Genomic DNA, 20,633 nt, shown 5'->3' with positions numbered 1-20,633 from the left:
ATTTTTTTTTCTTTTTGTCTCTATCATGGCATTTGATTTTTTTTCTTTGTGTCCCATCTGTTGCGAATCACATTAAGAATCCATTGAAATGATGTTATTTGAAATATTCAAGCACCATTTTTTGTGGAATATGTCAAGAATTAAGGGTTCAGCCTCATCATTACCCCCAAAGGGAATATGATGCTTGCTTCCAACATTTTTCTCTTCTCTAAAAGATTGAATAATTTATTCTGAAATGTTCTTAGAGTTTTCCATTTTCATAGGCACCCTTTTTTCTACATATATTGTTACACAATCTTGTTAGAAAATTAGCATTATAAGCAGTTAAGCACAAATTTTTTCTGCAGGATGTATTTTGGGCTATTGCAAGATGTTTTGTTCTTCTGGGGTGAAATCTAGATGGCATTTTTCTTTACTCTTTTCCTGTATCAGGTGAAGTAGTGTTGTCAATCAAGTTTAGTACAGTCCCTTGAATGAATTATTTGCCCGGTCATATCCTAACATTTTCCTGCAAATCAGATACTTGTTTGTTTATGCGATGCCAAAATGACAGCCTTGTCTGAGATTGCATTGCATCTCCAGTCGCATATAACAATCAAAGTATCAGAAGCAGACTTTCTCTGTTGAATTCAAGGACCAGTAACTTATGGGTAATGACTGAAACAGTAGAAATAATTCCCTCATGTAATAACTCTTAACAGTTCAAAAAAATAACACTTGCTTGAAAGTGGAAAGTAGAAAAACAAATCATTTCATTAGCTTCAAAAGCCTGTTTAGGCTAATTGTTCCTACTAACAATATGTGACAGAATGAGAATAATTGTAAGATTAAAAAAATATATCTTAAACATGCTTGTAAAAACCTTTTTCTTTGCAGAAAGTTTAGAAAATTATAAATTCCTTTTGGTTATTAGGCCACAACCGAAAATTAGGCAAATGTCGGTGTCTTCCGTGGAAATTGGTGCCCTATGTGCAAACACCCTTTTGGAAATGAGTGATCTAATCCAGCTGGAGAAAGAGGAGTAGGGAGCAAAATAATTGATTAGATAAAATGATGGATCCAGGCTGCTTGGCATTGGCTTTACCCTCCCCCGTTGGACACTGCACAAAGTAGTGCCCATGAAAGATGAGGGAAATTCACAAAAGCTAGAGTAGAGGCCACCATGGAATTGTAGAAATGACCAACTACTAGTTAAATCAGAGCTAGCTAGTTAGCAAACCCTTTTTTTTAAAAAAAAGTTTGACTTGAATGCATGATACAGTAAGATGTTAGATTGATTTCCATTTTCACATTCTATTCATCCAGAGACTGCCCCAAAGATGAACCATACCCAGTCAAATTCAAACTTCATTCCGGGATGGCAACCAGCCAATTTCCCATCTCCTTCCTCCTTGGTTGATGTTTTGGTTTTGTTTATCTTTGTTTTTTTGTCGACATGGTCCTTTCTAGTCTATTATTTTTTGCTTACTTGGTAGTATTAGATAAATATTTGAGTTCTGCCCATTTTATGTTGTTCAGAGCTAGATACGGCAAGGATTCACTCCCCTGTACTTTGCCTCCAAAATCTTATGAATTGGAAGCTTTGCTCCTTTCATATCTTGCTGATCCTTGGGATCATTAAACAGGATTCTGTAAAACAGTAGAACTAGGGGGATGGAACAATGACTTGGCAATGGTCGCTAAAGAACAAACGTAAGTACAATGACAGGCAATAGCTAAAAAAAAATTAATCTGCTACTCATGACCTTCACAGCTTCTGCTAGAAAAAAGCAGTGTCCATAGAGTATGGCTGCTTGATAGATTGAGGTAGTAGCAGGACGAGGATGCTTTAATAGAGTATCCAATTAGTACATAGTACTTTTTATCTTTGATTCCAATTGGAGCTGGGACTCCAATTGGAAAAACTTTGATTGATCAATTATCATGTATGAGAGATCATCATCCAAGATCCAATAGTACTTTTTATCTTTGATTCCGATTAGAGTGGGACCCCAATTGAAAAAACCTAGTTGATTGATCAATTATCATGAGAGATCATCATCCAAGATCCAATAGCAGATACTGGGAAAGGAGATTGACGTTCGCAGCACTGGAAAAATTGACCACAGAATGCATATGATCAGAAGAGATAAATTTAATAATGGAGTTCATTTCTTCCATGCACAGGGATAGACATACTGTGATTAAGACCTGCTAGCTAGTTCAATTAAGGGCTCCAAAAAAGTTCAAAATCTGGGATTTAGCTAATTATTTGATATATTCTAAAAAGTAGAGATTCCTATGTTATCTGTGGCCTATATATGATCCTCAATGAGATGTTGATGTTTGAAATCAATGGGATAGGATTCTCGATAGATTAATTCTACATTTAAGCACTGTGGGAACACTAATTAAGCTTGTGCTCTATTAGTATAATGTCAGATAATAGTACACAAAAAAGATCACGAATAATTTATGTATTTTACTCGAAATTAGATAAAAAGCTATTATTGGTTGTAGATGATAACAACTCAGAGATGAATGTACGTATAGAAAGCTCAAAGCTGTAAAGAAAAGCTGATCTCCTGTCCTATGGAAGTACCTCACGTTTTACTATAGCAATTAAGGTTTTCATATTCATGAAGGAAAAGAAATTGGGATATGATCAATGTCACTGGCTTGGAGGAGGCAGCAATATTTTCACGCGCTAGCTAGGAATTGAAGGCGGGGGCTATTGGATCCTATTCTAGGACGTATCTTCCATCTTGTCTGCTCGAAATCTGTGTCTGTAAAGCACCCCATAGTACCGACAGAGCCAAAGCACGAGCTCATGTAAAAACTGAGCAAGTTGCACTCACAAGTGGGGTCGTTTTGTCAAACTTTTTGATTATATTCGGTGCCCAATAAGTACCCTTCCAGCCACGGGCACGGACAGCTTAAGCTTCCCGACCTAACCATCCCACCACCCAGTCTCGGGATCGTTTAAAACACTCCCTTTCATTAATCAGGATGATATATATGCTTCTGTTGTTATCCCCTCGACTGTTTTGAATCAAACGTTTGGTTTAATCGATTCCTTGGAAATTTCTCCAACAATGTTGTGGCTATGCGACAGGTTCTAAGTTCTTCGTTTGTTCTATCAGCAATCTTTTATGATCTGGACATATTCATGATGGTCCATGTCGACTTTTCCATAGTGAAGATGACAATTTATGTAATAGTGCAAGTTGAATGGGAAAACTAGAGAAAGACAAAAATGCTAACTTCAAAAGCTAGCCTTTCTCTCTGTCATCAATCAAAAGACTTTGTTTCAGCCATCATCCTTCTCCTCACGTCTTCTTCTTCTCCTTCTCGATGATGAGTGACTTTCTTTTCGTGTTTAAATATATACTTATTGACTGTATTTTTGGATGTTAGTTGGAAGGGAGTGATATGATAATTGTGTGAGGGAAAGTTTAAACCTGCAGTAAGAAAATATGGTTAAAGAGTATCGAAATTGATTCTTCGAAAAACATTTTGACACTTAAGTCAACAATAAAATGTTTAAAAGTTTAATGAAGAAGGAAATATACAATAAAATACTAAAGAAACTGTAAGAAAAAAAATATTTAATTCATATCGTATTTAGATATTTTTTATTTTATATATAAAAGAAAAAATGATAACGTAATTAAAATAATTAATAATAAATTTATGTAAAACTTGAATAAAAATCTTATAAATAATTGAAGTTTGCATTTAGTAATTTAAGATAAATATAAATTATATTTAATGATTTAAACAAGTTGGAAGTCACGTTATGAAACAAATTCTTTGTGACGAAGAATCTAAATATCGATCCTCATGTATAATGATATTATAATAAGAGGTATATTGATTTAACGATCATAAAATTGATCTTGTTAATTGAATAAATAAATACAAAAATATTATTAGTTATTACGGATTAACAGTGTACGAATCAAACAATGACTTCTTTTAGCGACTTTTGAGATCATTAGAAAGAGCAATTTATGCTGCGTAATTAAGAAAACATAATTAAGAAAGTGCTTATTATGAGTACTTTTTTCATGCAACGTATGGGTAGATACAAAAGCTGTACGTGAGCAATCAGAGTGACATAGATTTTGGCGGTGCAAAAGGGCAAGGATGGTGTCGTTTGGACCACGTGATCTTGTGTGCTGGCTTCGATCCCCGTAAAGATTTTCAGTATCTCACAATAGCCCCCCCACCCCACATGGTCCCTACCTATGTTTTTCTGCAATGGTGGGGAAGGGGGGCTTTGGCTCTGTCACTCATGATTCATCGTTCATCACCAAGACTCATAAAACCCATCTTATTTCTCTCTCCCAGTCTCCCCGTTTCTTTGTGGTGTACCAGAAGCATTCATCATGAAGAATCATATTGACATTTAAAACTCATTGGGGGTGTTTTTCACAGCATATCCCTAATAAACAACTCACCCAGAGAATCTGAATTGGCCCTTCCCCACTTTTGACAAACTTGTACTACTCCAACTTCATATACTTGTAATTAAAATATAATTACACCACTGGCAAAAGCATATATAATTATGATGAATACTAAAACCATTACACAATATTTAAACATTCTATTTTAGTCCAAAAGGTTCAAAGAATTTCTCACATTTTCATAGCTTGGAAAATTAAACAGATTGAAATGAGCTTATTTATGCGTTTTGAATTTGATGACATCAATCATAAATCGGCAGTCTAAGTTCAAGCAATTCATATTTTGGAAAATACAGTCAAAAGTTTAGAGGAGGAATTAGAAGATAGCTCTTTTTTTTTTTTTTTTCAATTTTTTTAGATATTATATACATATCTTTTAAAAATAATTATATAAATTAATCGAACTAAATCATAGATTCAATTCTTTTTGTTCTTTTTGAATGGTGCATATTTATTTATGGTTTAGTTATTATTCCAAATTTCTATGTTATATGTGGGCATGACCCAATACCTTTATTCTTCTTCTTTTCATTGTCATCTGTTAGGTATAAAAACCTAACAATCACTGCGTTGGCATGTGGGATGGCATGTTTAGTTGTTTTCATGATAGTTCCTCAATGTTTATATGATCACTTTAAAAACAACTTCAAAAGACATTGATCTTCTTATACATTTGATTATATTTTTTTTTTTGTTCTGATTAGCAAGGCATTAATATTTTAGACAACCGCATGTTGCACATGAATGTTGAAGATTACATTTCTTAATAATATATTATTAATAGAATTCATATATGAATGTTGAAGGGTCAGCTATCTGATATAGGTCTTCGTACTGGTAAGATCTTTAGGTCAAAGATTGCCCTTTGAATCAATGTATGTTTTTGTTAGTCTATACTTGAATTCCAAACCCAATCTAGGACCTAATAATTATTTAATTAATTTTGGCCATTTCATGCATTACTATATCAATATGCTCAACAGGAATATAATTAATTTAATTTTACCTTTTCTTGACATAAAGATTATTGATTAAGCATATATAATTTTCCTGATTTGATTCCGTCCAAAGATGAAATTGTTGCAAACCATGGCAAAATAATACATGGGAAGGCTCAAATTCTTGTGTTTGATTTTTCCTCATTGTATATTTTTTGGTTTGCATGGCATGATATTGTTTTTTGGGTTGAGCTCTCTTTTATTATTTTTCAATACTTTCATTACAACTTATAAATTGTAAAAATCATATTTATAAATAATGATTAAAATTATATTAAAAAATAATGGAAGAGAGCCTAACCCTTAATGTTCTATAGCTACATGTTAGTACTATCTTTCTAAATGCATGCAAGTTGCAATTTAGACATTCTTATATGTATACTTAGGCTTAATTAATTTTTTCTCGAGCTCTTGAAAGTTTAAAAGAACAATAATTCAAGAGTTTTTGGTAATTAGTAGCATAATTTGGGATTAAAACAAGTTTAATTTATAGTGATTTTGAATTTTTATGGAATTTACAAAAATGAAGTGATGATATATTAATTAATTTATCAAAAGTGAGTTCAATTAATGTGACAACTAAGGCAGCTGGATTATTAGTAATGGTCCCAAATTGACTTGATTTCGATTTACATGTAGCCTAAGATACAAACAAACCAAATCTTCTAAAGAAGAAAAATCTGGCTGATGTCTCCACTCTCTCATTTCTCATTAAAACTCTACTAATTGCAATATGAAATCTCCAATCCAAACACGAAAAATGCCTTGATTCTTAAGACTTCTTCCAAAAGAAAAACATAAATAAATAAGTAAATCTTGAAGATTATTTTGATGATTACCTAATTTTGACCAACCTCGCATCCTAAACTAGGAAGAGGAATACTGTTTTTTAACAATTTTGTATATCGAATTGGAAGACGTAAAAAATTTTGGTATGAGCACAATTGACCCATGATTGACTAGTATTGACCATCAGATCATGATCAGACGGTTGGAATGAACTGGGTTTGGCCCTCCTTGAAACAGTCTAGCCCCACAAGAAAGAAGAAAATCTGAGGGTGGGTGGCTTGCTGAGGCTATATGACTTGGAATCTTTGATGATTATATCATAACAAAAACACAATAAACACGTCTTAGATGAATTATTTATTTCCTTTGACACGAGTAAGTCATGAAATGGATCCAAGGCTTTTAATTTGTCCTTGAAATTTCGATAACATATGGCTTAACTGGTTAATAGCCATCAGACAGCGACGTTGTTTTTCACTTCACCAAGTTTCATCTTTTTCATGCAAAATTTCCTCCACCCTCTATATATATATATATATATATATATATAGAGTCTCCTTTCACCTTCTCTATAAGACAACTCAAACCAAAAAAAAAAGTAGAGAAATTGTTTCTCTTTCCCTCTTCTTTAACCAATTTTTTGCTTTCGCTTTCTTTCTTAATTATTTCTCACTGCTTTTGATTCTGTCACCCATAAAAATATGGCTGTGAGTTTTGCAATTCCAGCGTACTTCACGGCAATATTCATTCTAAGCCGTTTGATGTCCATCATAGGGATATCAAAGCCCTGGAGTCATATTTCACCAAAGCTCCTAACCCTTGATATTGCAGGCAAACTCTCTGTTGATCCTTCAGCCATTGAACAAGCCTCTCAAGATTTCGGTCACATTGTAAAAACCATTCCTGAAGCAGTTCTGTACCCTTCATCCCCTGAAGACATTGCTACCCTCATAAAATTCAGCTACACTAATTCAGTTCCTTTCAGCATAGCAGCCAAAGGTCACGGCCATTCTGTGAGGGGCCAGGCCATGGTCAATAATGGGGTCGTGGTAGACATGACATCTATGAAGAAGCATAGAAACGGAACTGGAATCCAAATCTCAACCGACGGGTTTTACGCAGATGTTGGCGGCGAACAGCTTTGGATTGATGTGCTAAATGCCACATTGGAACGTGGACTTGCACCAGTTTCCTGGACCGATTATTTGTACCTAACCGTAGGTGGGACACTCTCCAATGCTGGAATCAGTGGGCAAACCTTTCGATATGGTCCTCAGATCAGTAATGTCTATGAAATGGATGTTATAACAGGTATTACTATAATTTTCTTCTGTCTCTCTCCTTTTCACCATTCTTTTTTCTTTCTCTGTTGAAAAATCCCTGAACAGACAAATTAGCTGGTGGTTGATCTCATTATACATTTAAATGCAGTCCTGCCAACCTATATATTAAAAAATTTCTAGATACGTATTTGTCCAGGGTCCCACGGTTAGGAAGCCATGGACAAAAAAAGTTCACTCGGCGGTCATATCATCCCCCTATCTAGTCAGACGTTTCATAGAAATTCATAATTTTCCAATCTGTTTACAATCATATATATAATGTCACTGTAATTTGATTCGTCTCATCAGTTCATCAATTATCATATTCTAGTACATAAATATTTCATGTCAGGACATTTCTGAGGCACGTAGATTTCACCAAACCGTGTTTAAATGGAGTGCTATTGTTGCTTGCTTGCATGCATGCAGTTACTTACGAGCTAGGTTTGTGTCTCTTCAATTTAGGAAAAGCTGATTTTCTGACTTGCTCCCCAAAGAAGAATTCAGAGCTCTTTTATGCTGTTCTGGGAGGCTTAGGCCAGTTTGGGATAATAACCAGAGCAAGAATTCCACTTGAGCCAGCACCAAAAAGGGTAAATATTACATCGAAACAACCTTATTAATTAGCCCCATTATACCCTTTTTTTTAATGTTCATCTCTGACTTCACTTTCATTTTGAGACCCTGATCCTTTTCTGGTGAATTGGTTTCACAGGTTAAGTGGGTACGAATGTTGTACAATGATTTCTCTGTTTTTACTGGAGACCAAGAGCTTTTGATCTCGAAAAATGGAAGGAATGACAAAAAAGCACTTGATTTTTTGGAAGGTTCACTTCTGATGGATCAAGGTTCTCCGGATAACTGGAGATCCTCCTTTTTCCCAACCGCAGATCACCCGAAAATAATCTCCTTGATAACCAAGCATCGTGTTATCTACTGTCTTGAAGTTGTCAAGCATTATGATGATCAAACCAAAGACACAATGGACAAGGTAAATGATCATCACATTCACCATTCTACTATAAAATTAGATATGATGGATGAATATAATAGGGTAATAATGAATTTGCATATGTTTTTTTATATATAGGAGCTGCAACAGCTTTTGAAAGGTTTAAGCTACATGCCTGGATTTATGTTCCAAAAAGATGTCCAATATGTAGAATTCTTGAATAGAGTCCGAAGTGGAGAGCTGAAACTTAAGTCACAAGGATTATGGAATGTTCCACATCCATGGTTGAATCTTTTTATACCCAAATCTCAGATAGCAGATTTCAATGATGGTGTTTTCAAGGGCATTGTCCTTGAACGAAACATTACGACAGGACCTGTCCTTGTTTACCCCATTAACAGAAAAAAGTAAGTGTTTTTAATTAAAATTTGATGATACTTTCATTTTGCTTCACAAATTAAGGAAAAAAAAATTCATATTTTGTTGTTGTATTGATATTGGCAGATGGGATGATAGGATGTCAGTTGTTATACCAGATGAAGAAATTATCTACACGGTAGGATTTTTGCATTCAAGTGGGTTTGATGATTGGGAAGCTTTTGATGATCAAAATAAGGAAATAATGCAGTTTTGTTATAATGCTGGTATTGGGGTTAAGCAGTATCTTCCTCAGTACACTACCAAGGAAGAATGGATTCACCACTTTGGCTCAAAATGGAAGACTTTTCAACAGAGAAAAGTTCAATTTGATCCAAAAATGTTATTGTCACCAGGACAGAGAATTTTCAATAATAATAATTAAGTCCTATTTTTTCTTTTTCGTATTTTTAGGGATACTAGGAGTGCAAAAATAATAATAGAGAATCCTGTTATAATTAAAAAATCTTCATATTATTCTTCCAAAAATCTCTATAATTTCATCACCCTTTATTGATTAGTTTGGTTGGCTTTATGTTTATCTAGTCTCTCTGCAACAATTACATAATAACGATTATTAATCTTACTTTAGATTATGAAAGATTGATCCCTAATCATTATAACTAAAAATCTAATAGTTTATCAATAAATCAGATGGTTGTTGACAAAGTATATATATATCATGTGCATGCATTTGTGTAAATTAATAAGAGAATCCTAATTAGAACCTAATCTTCATAATATTCTTACAATAATTTCTAGGGTTTCCCTCATCCTTTATTAATTAGTTTGGTTGGTTTCTATGTTGATCTAGTGTCCCTCTTAATAAGAATAAAATTCCATCATTCTTAACCTTTTCCAGCTATATATTCTTTTTAAAATGTAAACCTTTTTAAATATTTAATCAGAATAATATTATTGGACTATATCATTTATAACTAAGTGGACTAAATTGAAAAAAATTGGAGTGATAAGGTTGGTAGGAATTAGATATAATATTGGTTAGTTTATATAACTCTTATCCAAACCTTATAATTAGATTAATGAAAGGATTCCATATATAATTAAAAAGAAAAAACGGAATTAAGTTCATATTACACCATGCAAATGAATGTTATCAAATGCTTAGAGAACTTAACATGTCCTATATTTATATGTGGACCACAACAAAAGTAAGATTAAAAAAAAAAATGGACCACAACAAAAGTAAGATTAAAAAAAAAAAAAAAACAATTTAAGGGGAATGATTGGTGTGGTAGGCACCATTGCCTCCAATAGTATATAAAAGGCACATCAATTAAAGACCATACAACTTTGTCATGGCAGCTAGACATGGCTTAGGAAAAGAGTAAAGCTTTTAGGGTTTTTTTTTTTTTTAAACAAAAGATAATCACAATCTTAAATTTAAAAATCAAGTCAATCTGTTATGTGTGATCTTTAATTAAATTAATTAAATTTAAATTTAAATTTAAATTTTAAAATGTTCATATTCCCTTTCACTTGATTAAAAAATACATTACTATTTTTTTAACTAAAATATATTATTAATTTAATATCCTAGCCGCAGCCCTCAAGAATCACAATGAAAAGAAAACCCCAAAAATTTGCTTTCTTTTTTTTTTTTTTAATGTTAGCTTATTATAATGTTTCAGAATGTTGGCAACTCTTAACGCATAGTGCTCAAAACAAGGAAACATGAGCAATTTGGCTGCTCCCCTCCCCCATCATTTTTGACTTTTTTATCAATAAAAGCTTGTTCGTGTTTTCATTCTTCTTTTGCTACAGTCTAAATTCCAACACCATTACTTAATGTTGCAAGTTATTGACATCTTTTTCAAAAAAAATTAGATGATGCAAAAAAAAAAAATAGTATATTATACTATTAAAATACTCATTGGAGGTAGAGATCGAGGGTACGTACACGTTTTCTATGTTTGAAAATCACAAGTTTTCATCATTTATTTATTTACAAAATTTTTAAATACGTAATTTAAATTTTAATATTTATAATATTTTTTTTATTTTTGAATTTTGATTTATTTATAAAATAAAAAATTCATACTAAGAAAGACAGAAAAAAAAACCCATACTCCATTGCTTCTTCGTTCCTTTGTGTTCAACGCCAGCTATCCTATCTAGCTCATATGATATGATATGAAACACGTGTTTTGTTTTTGTGTTCTTTTTCCTGGATAAAATCCATGTCCAAATCTGTCTCTCATTTTCCAACTCATCCCGTACAAAAATCATTAATCAATTAGTAGAGAGTAATTATTGGCAGGGATTCGATTCGATTTCGATACTTTGAAGCATTCAAAGATTTTAACCTATCCAAAAAAAAAAAAAAATTGTATTTGCTTAAGAAACTATAGATAGTTATAGTTGGCTTGGCTCAATCAATTATATATTGATGGGTTACTATATAAACATTTACAATGTGTTCCTATCTGTTTGAAATTTATTTCCTCTTAACATTAATGACTTTCAAAACTATTTTCATCTGTCAATTCCAAAATAATGTTATCTTACAGAAAATAATTAACAAAACTACTTTACTCAACTGAAAATTAAAGCAGTGACAATTATATAAATTAGTATCACTTCAACTTGTGATGCTAATTTTTCTTAGTAACGACAGAGTCTGGATTTCTAGGGCCAAGGTGCTTGACTGCACTCCTTAATGGCTCAAGCCAGAAATGATGGGCCTACGAGCCGGAGGTCACCAATAGGCTTGTCCGCACCCCAAACTCATCACTATGGGCTTCAAATTGGGCCTCCCTTATTTTTCTTTTTGAAGAGCGCTATATTAAGGGTTGAGCATATTTAGCATCTACGTTTGCGGTGGCAGCTTGTTATTGGTCAGTGATCCATACTATGTAAGCTCAGCATCATAGAATCCCTACCAGTATGATATGAAAAATTTTTGTGTTCCCTTCACGGTATAAAGATTGGTCAGGTCGTGAGTTCATGGCTGAAGAGCTCAAGCTTATGGAAGGGATATCGAAAGGTTTCAAGTATTACAAATAAGATATTTTATGGTTTCAAGTTATTTTCCCATCAATTGGATGTTATTGTTTCTCTTATGAAAAGGAAAAGAGAAAAATACTTTGTAATTATATTGATGGCAATGTTTTGTTAAGCCCCTAAAATTTTTGGAAACATACAATTAATTTGTTATCTGGTTTGTTAATGAGACATCTCATTCCGTATTTAAAGCGAATGTATGTTCATGACTGTTTAAATTTCCTAAAATTTTCAGTTGATATCGAAAACAGGAATTTCCTATTACTCAATAGTGCTAACTCTTCAACACTTCACAGCACTCGATAGTCATTGATAATCTATATTTCTCTTCTTTCTCAATGATATCGCAACAGGATGAAATGGAAGAGAATGGTTCCTGTAGCCGTGACTGGCCATTACGAGGTTAAGTCTCAGTTCAGTTTTCTGATGTCGAAACCTGTCAAGTAGGTTTCTTACTCTTATGTTAGGATGGTATGTTTCCCATGCACTGATTGTGATAGCAAATGCATTTTTTTTTTTTTGAACCCGGACAAATGTGAAGAGGAATATCTAGAAACATACGACACTGGCGATGATGATGGTCATCAGCAAAAGGACGATATGCCAGAAAGACAAGTTTAGTAGTTACTCCACCTCTGATTCTACATGGCCGCACCAGAAATTTTAACAAGACATGCTTTTACATTCCAGGCAGTGAACAAGGGAAAGGCCATCTAGCAATGGAGATCATAGAATTGTTATTTGCATTAACATTATTTGGTAATTGCCCTTTTGTGCAGCGAAGTGTTAGGGTATGATCAAATTTTAGAAGCTTGTAGCTTGTAGGTTCTTTTAGTTATGCTGTAAATAAGTTGAGCCAACAAAAGGTTCGTTTATTTATTTTTCTCCAATCTTCTGTGTTCTTTATTGGTTTGAAGCAACATGATGTTCTGGTAACTGGCTTTCTTCACTATCGCACTCCATGTAAATGGGTGCTCAAAAACACAAATAGTAGGAGTGGTCGAGATCCAACTAGGCATGCTCTTGTAACATTTCCCTGGTAAACTGAGATCAATAACAGCTGCAGGGCTTATACATTGCTGAAATATTCCACCAGTCACCTGTTTCTTGTTTGTTGTGAGGAGAAAAATTTAAATGCCCAACATCAAGTTGAAGAATTTCAAATGAAAAGCTTATCCATTGTTCACATAAAACTGCCTATTTCGAAATAACTTTGTCTTGCTCCAAGGCTGACTTTATAAAGTTAAGAACAATTGATGCCAACTCAGTTTGATGCGAGGTGTATCCATGATTGGCTTCTTCTATGATGTGTAATTGGTGATTAGGTATAATCTTGGCAAACTCCAATGCATCTTCAAGGGGAATTATCTCATCAGCAGATCCATGGATTGTCAAGACCCTGAAATTAAGATTGGTGAATAAACGCAAAAATGACATACTAGTATTTTCAATCATTTTACAATGACATGTAATGATCTAAAGCTAGATCAATGAATAGGTGAAGAAACAGTGATCTCAAAAGAACAATATTTAGTAGCCTACAGATTTTGATCTTACCGACATTCTTTATCAATCTTAAGGCAAGCTTCATGCATATCTGTTCTTAAGCGATCCATCAAACTTTCCTCTGTCACTTGGTATTCCACACCTCCTAGATAAATAAAATGTAATTAATCTGTGAAAAGTTGCCAGTCAAGCATACAAACAAGATTGAATAAGAGCAATTCAGCAATGAGCAACCAAGCAAGATACAAGGGCCAAGAGAGAGAGAGAGAGAGAGAGCTGGTGATGTAGGGTAGGTTGGAAGGATATATCCCTAATTTGATTGTTGTCTAGTTGATTGAGTAGAACATCTTAAGCTTTCCACATTTACAAGCAATGTTTTTATTCCCAGGAAATTGTTAAGAATTTTTTACATTTTTAATGCACAATTTCTATTTTCCTTTTCTTTCGGATACCAAAAGCAGCAGAGCACTGCAAACAGCAGTCTTCATCACTGATTATGTGGCCACAATCCTATCTGGATACATTTAAGTAACATTTAAACTGAACGGAAAATCCAATCAGGACTCTGCTATGCTCAACTTAACAAACAACAAATAGACCCTTGATGGACACACAAAGACATGAACAAAACAAAGTGAGGAACTGAAACACATCATGGCAGCAAAATAAAAACAATTACCTGTCATATTCTTAACGTCAATGTATCCATCCTTCTTAATTATTTCCATAAACTCTTCTCCCAATCGTTCTGCAATGCCTCGCTTCACATCGTAGCGACCAGAAACATTGATAACAACACGGATATCTTGATTCTTAGAAGCATAGAGAAGCACCACATTTCCTCCTGCATTTACATTATTCAAGGGATACAAAACCAAAAGATACATTACAGGGTAATATTCATATGAAGACTTATTAGCCAATTATCACATTAAGTAAACAGAAATCACACCTGAGCAAAGTTAACTGACAGGCTTAACACTTAAGCCTCACTAAGTCAACAAGAAACAAAAATATACTCTAAATGTTGGCTTGGTTACATATTCCTTCCTTGTATTAATGACCAAAAGTCAAAGCATTATAACCAAAAGATACATTGCTAAAATCCAACAAAAAGAAGACCTGAAAATAACTCGTTGTTTAGAATGAAAATGAAGATATAATCTTTTATGAACTTGGTTTTCCTTAGAAAACTTACACCCAACTTCGACTGTGCAGAGTGGAATCACTTTCTATTTTAACTAGTGTGTAAAATTTCATGTATGAAACACTTAGGATACTCACCTTTACTATGCCCAAGAATTGCACTCACCACACGATTTTCCCTAGAAAAGTGTTGAATTACAGCATGTAAATCATCAGCTTCTCGGAAATAGTTACCATACTGAAATGAACCTTCACTTTCTCTGAAAAGTGTTATGATACAATTAAATTACTAATATGAAAATATGAAACAAAGTGAACAGAACCCACAACTCCAGAGATTGACATAGACAAGTAAGAAATACACCATATATGATACAACAATATTGTCAAATGCAATTGAAGCCACCTCATAAAACCTCCAAAATGACATTTTTAAATTCCACTCACCCATTTCCTGCAAAGTCAAAACGAAAGACACTGATTCCTTCTTTCTCTAAAGCAGCAGCAAGGTTCACCATAGTATTGTAGTCCTGAAGTAGAAATAACCCAAGTGAGCTTCCATAAATTACTACTATTTCTACATAAATAAACATTTCCAGTCAAAAAAATTTGTGATTTAAAGCAGGGTAAAAAGAGATGGAAAGGACCCAACTTCATAACTACCAACCTTGCTGGATCTAAAACCATGACATAAGATTACAATCTCTTTAGACCCAGTTTCATGCAACAAACCCACCAATTTTTCTCCATACTTGTTTGGAATTATCACTCTCTGCTGCTCAATCACTAAAATATATTTAAAAAATGGTCAAAAATTTTTATTTTTAATTCTTCTAAAGTTACATAAAAAATTAGAATCATAAATTTTCATAAGAACTACTATTAATTTGGGACCTGGGTTTTGGGCAGAGTGGGAGCAAGCCATCCTCAAGGTCGTTAACTCTGCTGTGGAGATGCGATTGGCGGATGAGATGAAGCTAACCTGTCGAAAACGAGATTTGGTATAATAAGTTGATAAATTTAAAAGCAATAAAGGAAAGTTATAGGCGATAGTGTCCATTCGTTCTTACCTCTCCCTTTTTCTTTTGTTTATAAGGAGGCCATGGCAATTGGATAAAAGGAGCTGTGGGTACAGAAATTCGTATATCAAATATATTATATATTAAAATTTAAAAAAATAAAATAAAATATAGAATTTTAATTTTCTCTCTTTCTTTATTAGAACTTAACAAAGCAAGCCTACAAATGGTTTAAATTATTATATTGAGGTGGTAAGGTTTAGTCAAATTAAAGTTGGATTCATATGTTTTAAAATTTATGTAAAATCACAGTTTTATGTGAATTTATTTTTAAATTAATATTTAAAATCAAAATTAAATAAAATACCTACTAGTAGGAGTAGTACTTTTATAATATGGTTTAATTTTTATATCGATATTTTCAAATTTATAATTTTGTTTATTATTGATCTTTGTTTTTTAAGATTTAATTTTAAAAATTTATAAGAATCAAACAGGTATAAAAAAAATTAGAACGAGCAACATACCTGAATATTAAGTACATAAAATTATATAGAAAGAGGTTTAAGAAAAAAAAAATGGCAAATTACCGCCCTTCAGCAATCCTTGACGGGCTGGGAATTGTATAGGAAATAGGTTTTCCTGGCTCATATAATTGGTTGGCATTGGAAAAGCAGAAGCGGGGGCCAATGATGGAGAAGAACGATGGTGCTGAGATGCCGAATGACCTGATAATTGAGATTCTACGCAGGCTGTCACCAAAAGTTGTTGCTGGATTCAGATGCGTTTCCAAAGCATGGCAGTCTGTGGTGGATGATTATGGAATGCCGAAATTCTCCAATCAACAACCTGTTGTTGCACACCTGGTGAGCTCCTATTCTTAACAGCAATTTGGCGTGACAACCATAGGTTCCTTTATCCCTGCTTTAGTTTGATGGGTTTCTAAGTGTTTTCCTACATCTGATTTAAGGGAATGTTGTAACAGGCTTTTGCGTATTAGAGACAACAAATTGGTATCTAAAACATCACTCAGTTACAAGTACCGAGCAATTTTTGCCACTTCCACGGTTTTATTCCCACTCCTTTGATGTTGCTTTGGCCTTTGATCCTTGCATTACTCCCCAATACAATGTAATTGAATTTCTTTACCCAAGTAGTAATTGTTACTACTGCAACATGCTTTCCTCCATGACCTGGAGTTGGAACAAGTTCAAATTTCAGTCAAAGATGGTATGCCTGAGATGCCTAGGAAAGGGAAATCTGTCTACTTTGACAGGGCTGCGTACAAATTATCCGAAAATACTAGGCACCTAGTGAAATTTCCAATTGACACAGACACCATCACCAGTACAGTACTGATCAGGTAGATCGGCCAGTGTCATCCAGCTTCCAACAGCAATATATAAATACGAATGTCTTGGGATAGCCAATGGGAATATTAGTTATGCTTGCTGCGATGTTGGTTTCCAGCCCCGTCGTCGTCACCCTGACTCAGGCTTGAAATTTTGGATGCTTAAAAGCAGCAGCAGCAGCGGCACCGATGAATTCGAGAGGATGCTGAAGTTTAGTGTCTCCTTTCAGGCAATTGCAGGGCACCAACCCATGAATTCTATATACCCTTGCACTTTCGACCCCACTTAATTTAAAGATGGCTTCATTATGACCCATCATTCTATTCATTTTTGCAAGAACAAACTCAAATTAAAACTTCTAATAAAATATATTAAAGCTTCTAAATAATAAGGACAACCAAGATCACAAAAAACTTTCAAACTGCGAGTCCCGACCAGGATTAAATTAGCTAACTTGGTAACAACCCTGAAATGCCTTTTTAATGCCAACTTATGTACATAGACTTGTCTCCAAGCGCATAAAAGAGCAATGACCAGTATATGCTATTTCTACATCTTACAATGGAAACATTCCATCTGCTTATTAGCAAAAAAAGTACCCAGTAATTAGGTGTGCCCTAGTCTTGCTGTAAAGCTGCCTTTAAATAACTCAAAACGATAGATGCTAATTCAGTTTGTTGACAAGTGTAGTTATGATCAGCTCCTTCTACAATGTGTAATTTGTGGTTAGGTATGATCTTGGCAAATTCTAATGCATCTTCAACAGGTATTACTTTGTCAGCAGATCCATGGACTGTCAACACCCTGTATATAAACACTGAATGAGAAATGCTTTTTATACAAATAATAACTTTAGAAAATTACACTAGCTAACACGAAATTCTAGATGGATGTGATTCTTTCTAACCTGCATTCTCCAGGGATCTTAAGACATGCTTCACGCATGTCTATATTTAAGCGATCCATCAAACTTGCCTCAGTCACACGAAATTCAACACTTCCTACAGACATAAAATTCCAAATTCTCAGTCAACGTGAAATGAAGCCAAGCAAGGTGGGGGGGGGGGGGGGGGGGGTTCTTATCAATTAGAGAAGATGCATCACATCTTGATATGCCACCATTTTACGTGCAACTTTGATTCATGATCAAACCTATTAAGAATTTAGACATCTCATTTACTACATTCGAAAAGCTAAAAGAAGGCTGGTGGAAGCAGATTAATTAGTTTCATCACTGGTGATGCAGCCAAAAGGAACACTTCTAGGGAATGACATTTTAAGTTGGAAGGACCAGTAACTTAAATATCAATTAACATCAAACAACAGTGAGGACTGAGGAACTTATTCTTATTATAATTATTGAAGAAAAACAAAAGTTACCTGTCTTATTCTTAATATCAACAAATCCATTCTTCTTAATTCTGTCCACAAAGTCTTTTCCCAAGCGTTCTTCAATGCCTTTCCTCAAATCATAGCGGCCAGAAACATTGACAACTGTGTGGATATCATGATACTTAGAAGCATAGAGAAGCACCACGTTGCCTCCTGCATTTATCTTATCTTAGTTATACAGCACTTGCAAGAGTGTAAATATGATAACTTGCTACTCGATTATGGCATCAAATATAGTAATTAAGCTGCTAGAAAGAAAACTGTATCTGAACAAAGCTAATTAAGCAGATTAGAGACTTTGTAAGCCTCATTAATTCAACAGGAAAAGAACATGGAGTCTAATATTCCTTCCTACACTATACTTGTCATATATGACAGATAGCTACTCCAAGTTGAGGTATTCTTTTTCTCTATCCAGTTGTAACATCAATTATCAATGAATGATCAAAATGTTATGACCAAAATCCCTAGGACAATCCACTTACCTTTGCTATGCCCAAGTATTGCACTTATCATGCGGTTTGCCCCCCAAAAGTACTGGGTGACAGCATGTAAATCATCAGCTTCTCGCAAATAGTTACCAAACTCAAATGAACCTTCACTTTCTCTGAAATGTTTAAAGCCGCAAGTAATTAAATAATAAGAAGCAAAACGGAAAGGTCCAGAACTCCAAGACTGACATTAAGAACATAGACCACTTGATGCAAATCGAATCAATATTTGCAAACCCTCACTGTGCCTAATCAAATTGGTATCCAACATGATCTAAATAGCCATGAAATGGTTATGCAACAGAAACTCCATAACTAGAAGGCAATCTCCAAATAAGTAGGAAATTGAAAACATGAAGTTAGTCAATAAGTCTCAAAAGTCGCATTTTATGGCATGGTACCCTAGCATGTCACTTACCCATTTCCAGCAAAGTCGAAACGAAAGGCACTGATTCCTTCTTTCTCCAAAGCAAGAGCAAGGTTCACCATAGTACGATCAGCCTGGAGAACAAGCTGACTTATGAGTGGGATTGAAACCCATATTTTCAATAATAATTTAAGTATTATACGCCCAAGCTTATTCTTAATTAATATGAACAGAAATATGATCAAAGATTTCAACTAAAATTTTACCAACCTTGGTGGATTTGAATCCATGGCATAAGACTACAATTTCTTTAGACCGAGTTTCATGTAATAATCCCACAAGTTTTTCTCCATGCTTGTTTGGAATTATGACTCTCTGTTGCTCAATCACTGAAATATAACAAGGGTCAATCCCCAAGATTCTTTGAAGTAATTAACTTCAAAAAACTAAAATCATAACAAAATTTAAGAAAAGGATTAAAGGTGACCTGGACTTTGGGCAGAGTGAGGGTGAGCCATCCTCAAGCTCAAGCTTGTTGCTGATGAGATGGAGTGTATCTGGTGAAGAGGAAATTTAAGAGAAGAGAGAGTTTGAGAATTTGATGAATTTAAGATAAATGAATGAAAATTACAAGCAAGAGTTTCCATTTCCTTGTACTTGTTCAGTGTTTCTTATTTGTTCTTACTTCTTACGCGACAGCAGCAAAGGTCCAATAATGTCGTGGCTATGGCCGATTGGTCCAATAACTGGCCAGGACAAGACAGGCCGTTAAAATTAAGAACTGAAGACCGGAGAGTATAACAGAAAAAACGTACAGCCTGGCCCATGGAAAGAAATTAAAATAAATCGGGCTCAATATAAGCCTGACAAGCTGAGTGAGATTGGATCTGCTACGTAAACAGAAACAGTAAGTACAGAACTCACCTCCCCAACAGATTCCAGTACTTTTTGGCATTGATTATTATATTTAAGAAATATAAAAATTAAAATTCATATTTTAAATATAAAATATAATCTAATTGATTTTTATTAATATGGATCTTTTCTCAATTACTATGTGTTAAAACTATAATTAGTTCACTTGTTATTATAAGAGAAGACAAAAAATGAAAACAATGCCATTTTGGCATAAAAACTTGTATTATATCACTGTTGATTGAATTAATTATTTAATATACATGAAGCATGCAATTATTGATTCATATACTTATTTTTTTAAAAATATTTAATAAATTTAAAATTTAAATCTCATTAGTTATAAAATTTTTTTAAATCTCCAAACTATGATTGCAACTATTGTGAACTTCCTTATAAAAAAAAATGTAGTATTATTGTATCTCAAAAATTAATTTCTTTTTAACATTTGGATTCATCCTCATGCCGTACTATTTATTAAAAAGAAGTTGG

At 33.8% G+C, this 20,633-nt stretch overlaps 3 protein-coding genes and 1 long non-coding RNA gene across 6 annotated transcripts; 2 read left to right on the top strand and 2 right to left on the bottom strand.

Annotated features, from left to right (window-relative positions):
- Window positions 1-6,595: 6,595 nt before the first annotated feature.
- Window positions 6,596-9,455, top strand: LOC111285989 (cytokinin dehydrogenase 3-like). Of its 2 annotated transcripts, XM_089763386.1 has the most exons (5): window positions 6,600-7,549; window positions 8,026-8,153; window positions 8,276-8,551; window positions 8,651-8,919; window positions 9,017-9,455. In XM_089763386.1, exons 1-5 carry the CDS (start codon window positions 6,940-6,942, stop codon window positions 9,312-9,314), a joined length of 1,581 nt encoding a protein of 526 aa, XP_089619512.1. In that variant the 5' UTR covers window positions 6,600-6,939; the 3' UTR covers window positions 9,315-9,455. The 2 variants fall into 2 exon arrangements, with proteins under 2 accessions (XP_022731468.1, XP_089619512.1); XM_022875733.2 differs by lacking the exon at window positions 9,017-9,455 and having other exon boundaries at window positions 6,596-7,549; window positions 8,651-8,923.
- Window positions 9,456-11,893: 2,438 nt separating this feature from the next.
- LOC149518601 (uncharacterized) lies at window positions 11,894-12,608 on the top strand. The gene is made up of 3 exons (XR_016343243.1): window positions 11,894-11,936; window positions 12,307-12,396; window positions 12,495-12,608. It is a non-coding gene; the product is annotated as an uncharacterized LOC149518601 (long non-coding RNA).
- A 390-nt stretch (window positions 12,609-12,998) lies between these two features.
- LOC111284772 (putative uncharacterized protein YDL057W) lies at window positions 12,999-17,296 on the bottom strand. 2 transcript variants are annotated; one of them, XM_022873701.2, is made up of 10 exons: window positions 16,935-17,296; window positions 16,215-16,817; window positions 15,676-15,728; window positions 15,500-15,587; window positions 15,273-15,391; window positions 15,053-15,135; window positions 14,744-14,865; window positions 14,139-14,303; window positions 13,511-13,604; window positions 12,999-13,352 (listed from the first exon to the last, which is right to left on the bottom strand). In XM_022873701.2, exons 2-10 carry the CDS (start codon window positions 16,288-16,290, stop codon window positions 13,151-13,153), a joined length of 1,002 nt encoding a protein of 333 aa, XP_022729436.2. In that variant the 5' UTR covers window positions 16,291-16,817; window positions 16,935-17,296; the 3' UTR covers window positions 12,999-13,150. The 2 variants fall into 2 exon arrangements, with proteins under 2 accessions (XP_022729436.2, XP_022729437.2); XM_022873702.2 differs by lacking the exon at window positions 16,935-17,296 and having other exon boundaries at window positions 16,152-16,291.
- Window positions 17,297-17,320: 24 nt separating this feature from the next.
- LOC111284773 (putative uncharacterized protein YDL057W) lies at window positions 17,321-19,888 on the bottom strand. Its single transcript, XM_022873703.2, has 7 exons — window positions 19,714-19,888; window positions 19,497-19,615; window positions 19,278-19,360; window positions 18,854-18,975; window positions 18,357-18,521; window positions 17,884-17,977; window positions 17,321-17,780 (listed from the first exon to the last, which is right to left on the bottom strand). Exons 1-7 carry the CDS (start codon window positions 19,871-19,873, stop codon window positions 17,594-17,596), a joined length of 930 nt encoding a protein of 309 aa, XP_022729438.2. The 5' UTR covers window positions 19,874-19,888; the 3' UTR covers window positions 17,321-17,593.
- Between the last annotated feature and the right edge of the window lie 745 nt (window positions 19,889-20,633).

The sequence above is a fragment of the Durio zibethinus genome, chromosome 6, assembly GCF_047325235.1.
Source record: "Durio zibethinus cultivar Kanyao isolate XHJ-2024 chromosome 6, ASM4732523v1, whole genome shotgun sequence".
Taxonomy (NCBI): domain Eukaryota; kingdom Viridiplantae; phylum Streptophyta; class Magnoliopsida; order Malvales; family Malvaceae; genus Durio; species Durio zibethinus.
The sequence above is the reverse complement of the archived record's forward strand: the minus strand, read 5'-3'. Positions and strand labels throughout refer to the sequence as shown.

What these genes read in the sequence shown, in the direction of transcription:
- LOC111285989 (XM_089763386.1), top strand. Translation starts at nt 6,940, where the DNA reads ATGGCTGTGAGTTTTGCAATTCCAGCGTACTTCACGGCAATATTCATT. An exon ending in TGAAATGGATGTTATAACAG is followed by an intron (nt 7,550 to 8,025) that starts GTATTACTATAA and finishes TCTTCAATTTAG; the next exon opens with GAAAAGCTGATTTTCTGACT. An exon ending in TACCCCATTAACAGAAAAAA is followed by an intron (nt 8,920 to 9,016) that starts GTAAGTGTTTTT and finishes TGATATTGGCAG; the next exon opens with ATGGGATGATAGGATGTCAG.
- LOC111284772 (XM_022873701.2), bottom strand. Translation starts at nt 16,290, where the DNA reads ATGCCAACCAATTATATGAGCCAGGAAAACCTATTTCCTATACAATTC. An exon ending in AATTCTTGGGCATAGTAAAG is followed by an intron (nt 14,304 to 14,743) that starts GTGAGTATCCTA and finishes ATGTAAATGCAG; the next exon opens with GAGGAAATGTGGTGCTTCTC. An exon ending in AAGATTGATAAAGAATGTCG is followed by an intron (nt 13,353 to 13,510) that starts GTAAGATCAAAA and finishes TCTTAATTTCAG; the next exon opens with GGTCTTGACAATCCATGGAT.
- LOC111284773 (XM_022873703.2), bottom strand. Translation starts at nt 19,873, where the DNA reads ATGGAAACTCTTGCTTGTAATTTTCATTCATTTATCTTAAATTCATCA. An exon ending in TGATATTAAGAATAAGACAG is followed by an intron (nt 17,978 to 18,356) that starts GTAACTTTTGTT and finishes TTATGTCTGTAG; the next exon opens with GAAGTGTTGAATTTCGTGTG. An exon ending in AAGATCCCTGGAGAATGCAG is followed by an intron (nt 17,781 to 17,883) that starts GTTAGAAAGAAT and finishes GTTTATATACAG; the next exon opens with GGTGTTGACAGTCCATGGAT.